Source organism: Neophocaena asiaeorientalis, unplaced genomic scaffold (genome assembly GCF_003031525.2).
Source record: "Neophocaena asiaeorientalis asiaeorientalis breed wild unplaced genomic scaffold, Neophocaena_asiaeorientalis_V1.1 scaffold67, whole genome shotgun sequence".
Taxonomy (NCBI): Eukaryota; Metazoa; Chordata; class Mammalia; order Artiodactyla; family Phocoenidae; genus Neophocaena; species Neophocaena asiaeorientalis.
In genome coordinates this window covers 11502059-11509088 of record NW_020173731.1, presented here as the reverse complement: position 1 = coordinate 11509088, position 7030 = coordinate 11502059, and the positions used below count along the sequence as shown (strand labels likewise).

The 7030-nt window shown below is 55.1% G+C and overlaps 1 protein-coding gene across 1 annotated transcript; it reads left to right on the top strand.

The window, feature by feature from the left end:
- Window positions 1-2703: 2703 nt before the first annotated feature.
- LOC112403425 (protein kinase C zeta type-like) lies at window positions 2704-3120 on the top strand. The gene has a single exon (XM_024750870.1). It carries the CDS (start codon window positions 2763-2765, stop codon window positions 3018-3020), a length of 258 nt encoding a protein of 85 aa, XP_024606638.1. The 5' UTR covers window positions 2704-2762; the 3' UTR covers window positions 3021-3120.
- Window positions 3121-7030: the final 3910 nt, after the last annotated feature.

Here is a 7030-nt window from a genome sequence, read left to right as displayed (position 1 = left end):
TTAATCACAGCAGTACACCAGTCACTCTCCCTCCCCGCATCTCGTCCTTGAGCATGAGGATCAGGGGCTCCTGTTTCCAAAGGACACAATGGTAGGTCCCACAGTCAGGCCTTGCAAGTCTGGACATAGTACAGGTTCAAGAGGGAGAGAAGGAAAGACAGTCACAGGCTTGACCTGTAGGTTTACATCTACTCCAGTCTCTTTTCCCCCAGGGTTCCAGCATCAGGGAAAGCATCCACCTAGCCTCTGCCACATTTTTCCTCTATCCAAATGCTGATATGAAAACCTTTGTCCCTCTCGTCCAGTGGCTTGGCCCACGGAACAGGCCTATGACTTACAGATTCTTCTGCATTACTCAGAAACATCTGTTAGGACCACACACACCAGAGACAGCACACAGAGCTGTCCTGAACACAAGCTCTCCTGAATACAAGCTCAAGAAGTACAGGACATGCAGCCAACAGCTGACAATTGAAAGCCACAAATGGCACAAATCTTCTACCTCCTTGGGCCAGCCTGACCTTCTGAGATTGTCTCCAACCTCACTCAGCTCTCCAGGCCCACCAAAGACAGATACCTTCTCTAGATGCCCAAAGCCCTCATTCTCTGCTCTGCCACACCCTTCTCTTCCTGCTGCAGTTGGCCCTTCTGGATCCAGCTTGCAGTGTTGTCCAGCGAAAGGTCCTCCTCCCCTGTGTCTGGGGAGGGAAAAGTTACCCCTCAGGGAAACCCTGGCCCAGCTGGTGCCCCGTCCCCCAACCCTCAATTAGTGAGTACTTGGTAACATCCTCAGGCTGCCTCTCCCCTTACCTGCCCTGGCCGGCATCCCTCACCTTAGCTCCTGGTTCAGCAAGCTGTTCTTCTTAAGCTATTCTCACATCCTAGCATCCCAGGACCATGGGATTGATGACATGAGCTGCCACAGACTCCTTTCTAGTGCCTGACATTGGATGGGGGTTCCATAGATGAGGCTATGCCAGACCCCATGGCTGGAAGAGATGAAGGAGCCCATCTGCCAGCCTCCTTTCAGCTCAGAGGGCCAAAGGGAATAATTAAGAAAGGAAAACTGGCCTGGGGATCAGAAACATGGGTGTTAGTCTTGTCCTGGCTTCTAACTAGCTGTGTGGCCACCTTTCCTCTCTGGATCACAGTGTCCTCTGCTGAAAGAGAGGGGCTTAAACGTGCTTTAAAAAGTCTTTCCAACTCCAAGTCTGTCTCTAAAAGCCTGAGCTGCTGCCCAGGGATCACCTCTCTTAGGAAAGAAAAGAGGAAGCAGCAGAGATCTTTTTCCCAGCTTCTCATTCCACTTTCTAGGTCTTCATGTTGCTAAATGATGAAGCATATCCAGAATTGGTTCTGGCACCAGAAGGTGAAGGAGAAAAAAGTAACTCTCTGCTGAAGAACGCAGGCTCCAAGGTCTTCCAGCTCTGGCTCCAGCCTTGGGGCCGAGCACATGGGCTGTGCCCTCTCCTGAGTACTGTGTGACATTTAAAGTGGCAGAGACCATGGACTTCTACCCTGCAGCCTCAAGGTAGGACAGTTTTGTAGTATTCTTAAAGGTCCACAGCTCCCCATGGAATGGCTCGGGCCTCCTTTGCAGCTTCATTGCACTTCAGATTTCTCCTCTGCTTGTTCTCGCTTCCTTTGCGTCTCGAAGGTGTTGATCCTAAGTGGTCTAGAGATCTCCCCAATAACTTCCTGCATATAAATATCGATCTCAGAGTCTGTTTCTCAGGGAACTAGACCTATAGGAACATAACTCATGGCCTACAGGGTGGTTCATGATCTGGTCCCTGCCATCTTTCTAGTCTTATTTCTCTCCAGTGCCCCCTCGCTCTCTACCCTTCAGCATCACTCGACCTGAGCATCACTCAAACACCAGGTTCTCTCTTGCTCTGTGCAAATGTGTGTGTGATGGTTTCACATAATTCATTCAACAAACATTCATTATGCTACCGTATCACTCATGATGCTATCAGAAAAGAGATGGCATACTCAGAAGGAGGAACTGAAGGAAGTTTAATGAAGGGACTATTTAAAAGATGCAAGCAGGGTTATGGGGAATCAGCAAAGCATCCTAAGACGAATAGCGGTGGGAAGCTCCTAGGCTTGATGGGGTAAAGGGAAGAGTGGTTAGTGGAAGCTACACTGCCAGAGCTGTAGCTACAGGTAAAAGCCATCCGACAGGAGCTGTGACCTTCAGGAAGCAGGCAGCAATTGCCAATCCAGCCCAGCTGGAAGCGAGCTCGGGTGAAAAATACCCCAATCTCTCTCTCCCGCCACCCTCCAAACTCCCACTGGTATAGCTGAACCCAACTGGAGACCCCAGAAAAAAAAGATGTGGTCCACAGAGCTGGGTGGAGAGGTGAAAGAGTAGATTTGGAGGGGCAAGGAGAAATCATTCAGCATAATCCCTGTTGTGTGCCAGACACTGAACAACACAGAGTAGCAGTGCCCGTGTCTCGTTTACAGTCTCAAAGGGCAAAATGGACTTCCATCAATGAATCATTAAAAAGTAATGAAAATACTGATTATTTTCATGTTCACATAAAACTCTTATTAAAAATTCACCATGAGGCCCCGCCCCGCCTGCTGCCAAGTTCCGTGGAGTTGGCTGGGCCATGCTCCTAGGTCCCCGCGCCGCGCGCTCCCTTCCGCGTTTCGCCGTCTGCCCCACCTACGCCCTGGCCCGGCCACTGGGGCCCCGCGCCATGGCCCGAGCGTCCGGGGCGCGGCGCTGACGGCGGCTGGTGGAGGGCGCCATGCCCAGCAGGACCGGCCGCAAGATGGACGGGAGCGGCGGCCACGGACGCCTGAAGGCGCACTACAGCGGGGACATCCTGATCACCAGCCTGGACTCCGCCACCACCTTTGACAAGCTCTGTGAGGAGGTGCGGGAGATGTGCCACCTCCACCAGGGCCACCTGCTCACCCTCAAGTGGGTGGACAGTGAAGGTGACCCCTGCACTGTGTCCTCCCAGATGGAGGCCTTCCGCCTGTCCTGTCAGCACAAAGACTGAAGGGCTCATCCTTCACGTTTTCCCCGGCATCCCCGAGGAGCCAGGCATGCCCTGTCCGGGAGAAGACAGTGAGTACCGCCTCTCCCATGACGTGTGTCACGGTGATGGGTTGACATGTCTGCTCTGCGAGGCGCGGAACGATGGAGCTTGGTGGCCCGAGGCTTCGGTGCTCCTCGCGAAGAGTCTGAAAGCAGAGTGGGCAGCGGGTGTGGCCTCGTGTGGGGTTTTCACTGGTGTCCTCGCCCTTGGCTAGGGGTGTATCCACCATCAGACAGGGCACCGGCTTGGTCAGTGGTGCCATGAGGTAAAGCCCAGGAGAAGCCCTGATGTCCCCTGGTGGGAAGGGCCCTGGCTGGGATGGCTGGACACTGCTCCCGTGTGTCTGTCCCAGCTGCAGCCACCCCCAGACCTGGGCATCGGCCCCTGCCAGTCCCTACTGGGCCCCCCAGGGAGGCAACCGTTCCTCCTCCACGGCAGGGCTGTTGGTTGAAGATAGAGTCCCAGGGGCTGTGGGTCAGAGGAGAGCTTCTGACCACGCCCCGGAGGCCCCCGGCCCTGAACAGTATGCCCTGCCTCGTCTTCCAGGGCAGGGCCCCCACTGGGCATAGAGAAACTTTACACCAATCACCAGACCCTCCTCGGGCCCTGGCCTGGTGCTGAGGGGCTCTGGACCACAGTGGCCGCTTGTTCAGTTAGGGGGACTTGGCTCAGCCTCCTGCCAGCAGGGGTCCCAGGGTGGGCTCCGGATCAGGTCCCTGGGCCCAGCCTCTGGGTGCCAGCAGCGTCCTGTGTGGGGTGGGTGCAGATTTGAGCAGAGGCTGGACTCAGTCTGTGGTCCGTCAGACCCAGTGAAGCTGTTCAGTGGGCACTTGGGTGCGTGAGTCTTGCATTTCGGGGAGCAATCGGGGCTGAAGAGAGATTTGGGAGCCCTTAGCATTAGAGGAGGTTGTTGAGGCCACGGAGGGTGTGGCCAGTGATGAGGGCCAGGCCCTGGGGTCTCCCAAAGGGAACAGTGGACCCTGGAGGAGCAGTCAGCAAGGCCATGGAGACATCCCGATGGTGGAGTCCTGGCGGGAGTGGAGCAGGCAGTCTGAAAAGGCCGGAGCAGCCCAGGGGCTGGCGGGAGGTGCTGCCCCAGCAGGTGGTTGTGAGGGCAGACGTGCGGGCAGGTCTGGGAAGACTGGGGGGAGAGTGAGGAGTCCCAGTGTGTCCTGGCTGGGAGGCAGATGTCCGCCGCTGGGGGTGGGCGGGGGTGAGTCAGTCCCATGGGTAAGATTTTCTGGCCGCCGCCCGCCCTGTCCAGGACAGCAGGCTCCTGTGTGCATGTGTGGTTTCGCTGCGAGCAGCCCTTGGACCTGCCAGGACGTGGCTCAAGGCAGGACATTGAGGGGGTGGAGAGTGCGGCCAGCTGGGAGCAGACGCAATGAGCAGAAGCCCACCCACAGGAGCCCCAGGTGGCCAGAGAGGAGCTCGTCGGTGGGGGGCTCGGAGGCGGGTGGGCCTCCCAGGGGTCCTCATCCCCCGCGGGGTGCCCCTCCTCATGACCCCCCACCCCGGGGTACCCACGTATCACAGAAGCGGCACACTTTTGATAGTTCACGTTGTCTTTTCAGAGACATAAAAGGATAAAATAAGGTAGACCTTCCTGCTGGAAGGAGGGTCCCCTCCATTGTGCTCTGTACGAGGGGTCCCCCAGCTCGTTTCTTTGCCCCCTCGATGGCTCTCAACCACAGTGACAGGCTGTCTGTCTGCCCAGAGCCGTCGCCAGCAGCCCGTGCTGGCCCGTGGCACGGGGGTCGCCCAAGCATCTCTGCATCTCGGTCTCCGGCTGCCCGACCATCAGCTCAGGCCAGGGCCCTGGCAGTGCCGCCCCGAGGGGCTCGGGCCTGTCCGTTCTGTCCCCGACTCGGTTCCCTCCTGGCTTCATCCCCGCGTGGACGCCTGTCTGGGGCCTCACGTAGGTGATGGGGGTCGGCACAGCCGATGCGGTGCCCTCCTGGGGTCGTGGGGGTCACGGGGTCTCTGCTGGAGGGTGACGTGGGATGACGCGTGGGCAGGGGCTGCATCACCGAGGCGGAATGTGGAGAATGTGGGGCCATCCCCATTCGCAAGCAGGTCCTTGAGATGCTCACCAGGGGCGGCTCCGAGCTCCGGGCCACTCGCTTTTGTTGGAACATTCCAGTAGCCTCTCAGCGGCCGGTGGGGGGTGGGGTGGACGGAGGGTGGGGGTGGCGTCCTCTCCCGGGCTCTGCTCGTCCAGCTCGATCGTGACAATGACCTTGGGCAGTTAGGACGGCCCTGCGCTGGTCCCCCGATGGCCCGGGTGCAGGCGTGATCCTGGAACCTACGTGGGCATTGGTGTTCACTGCCAAGGCCGGGCGAGTGAGAAGGGTCCGGCTGGTGGGACAAATGGCACCCTTGACCCGGGTCAGGACCGCATGCAGATGCTGGCGGGTCTGACGGGCGGTAGCCAGACAGGGACACACGGCAGAGATGCAGCCTCGAGGTCATGCCTGGGCATGCCCGGCCGGGCCTGTGTTCGTGGCAGCAAAGCCCCTTCCAGCACCTTCTGTGCAGGTTGTCAGCCTGAATTTAATCGGTTCTATAGGGTTTTTAAAAATGGTGTAAAGTACACCTAACATAAAATGTGCTATTTTGACCACTTAAAAAAAATAAACTGAACAATTCAGTGGCATTTTGTAGGTTCACCACCTCTGCCGTTTCTGAAACACGTTCAGGAAGAAAACCTCGTGCCCACGAGCAGTCGCAGCTCCTCCGCTAAGCACCAGACAGCCACCAAACTGCACCATCTCTACGGAGTTAGCTGGTGTAGACATTTCATGTAAATGGAATATATGATGTGTGGTCTTCTGTAACTGGCTTCTTAGCGTGATGTTATTGAACTTCATCCATGTTGTAACGTGTATCAGAACTTCAATCCCTTTTTTTTTTTCCCCAATTTTTTTATCACGGTGAAATACACATAAAATAAATTTATCATCTTAACCATTAAAAAAATAAAATTCACCATGAGCTAGTCCATAAAGCAAGTTCCCACACATTTTTAAAAACTGGCATCATACAGACCATGCTGTCTGCCCACAAAAATATAAAGGAATTTATCCTCACACTTAGAAATTTTAAAACATGCCTATGTAAAACACAGGGCAAAGAAGAAATCACAATGGCAATGAGAAAACACTTAAAACTGAATAATAACAAAAAATGTTACATATTAAAAGTTATGGGAGGGCTTCCCTGGTGGCGCAGTGGTTGAGAGTCCGCCTGCTGATGCAGGGGACCCGGGTTCGTGCCCCGGTGCGGGAAGATCCCACATGCCGCAGGAGCGGCTGGGCTCGTGAGCCATGGCCGCTGGCGTCCGGAGCCTGTGCTCCACAGCGGGAGGGACCATGCCCCCGGTACCCAAAAAAAAAAAAAAAAAAAAAAAAAAGTTATGGGATGCAGCAGTAGTTGTATTTAAAGGGAAATTCTGAACGTAAATGTTTACATTAGAAAGATTGAAAGAAAGATTAGAAAGACTGAAAGATTATAAAATGTTTACATTAGAAAGATTGAAAATCCATAAGCTAAGCATCCAACTCAAGAAATGGGGGGGGAGGGGCTTCCCTGGTGGCGCAGTGGTTAAGAATCTGCCTGCCAGTGCAGGGGACACAGGTTCGAGCCCTGGTCCGGGAAGATCCCACATGGAGCAACTAAGCCCGCAAGCCACAACTACTGAGCCTGAGCCCACATGCCACAACTACTGAAGCCCGCACGCCTAGAGCCTGTGCTCCGCAACAAGAGAAGCCACCACAATAAGAAGCCTGCGCACCACGACGAAGAGTAGCCCCCACTCGCGGCAACTAGAGAAAGCCCACACACAGCAACAAAGACCCAAGGGAGCCAAAAATAAATACATTTATTTAAAAAAAAAAAGAAGGTCCTGGGAAAATGGACAATGGAATAACTCTAAAAAGAAGAACAAGGAAGATAACTAAGACAAGAGCAGA

Bases quoted from the DNA above. Each gene is read 5' to 3' on its own strand.
- LOC112403425 (XM_024750870.1), top strand. From the start codon at position 2,763: ATGCCCAGCAGGACCGGCCGCAAGATGGACGGGAGCGGCGGCCACGGA.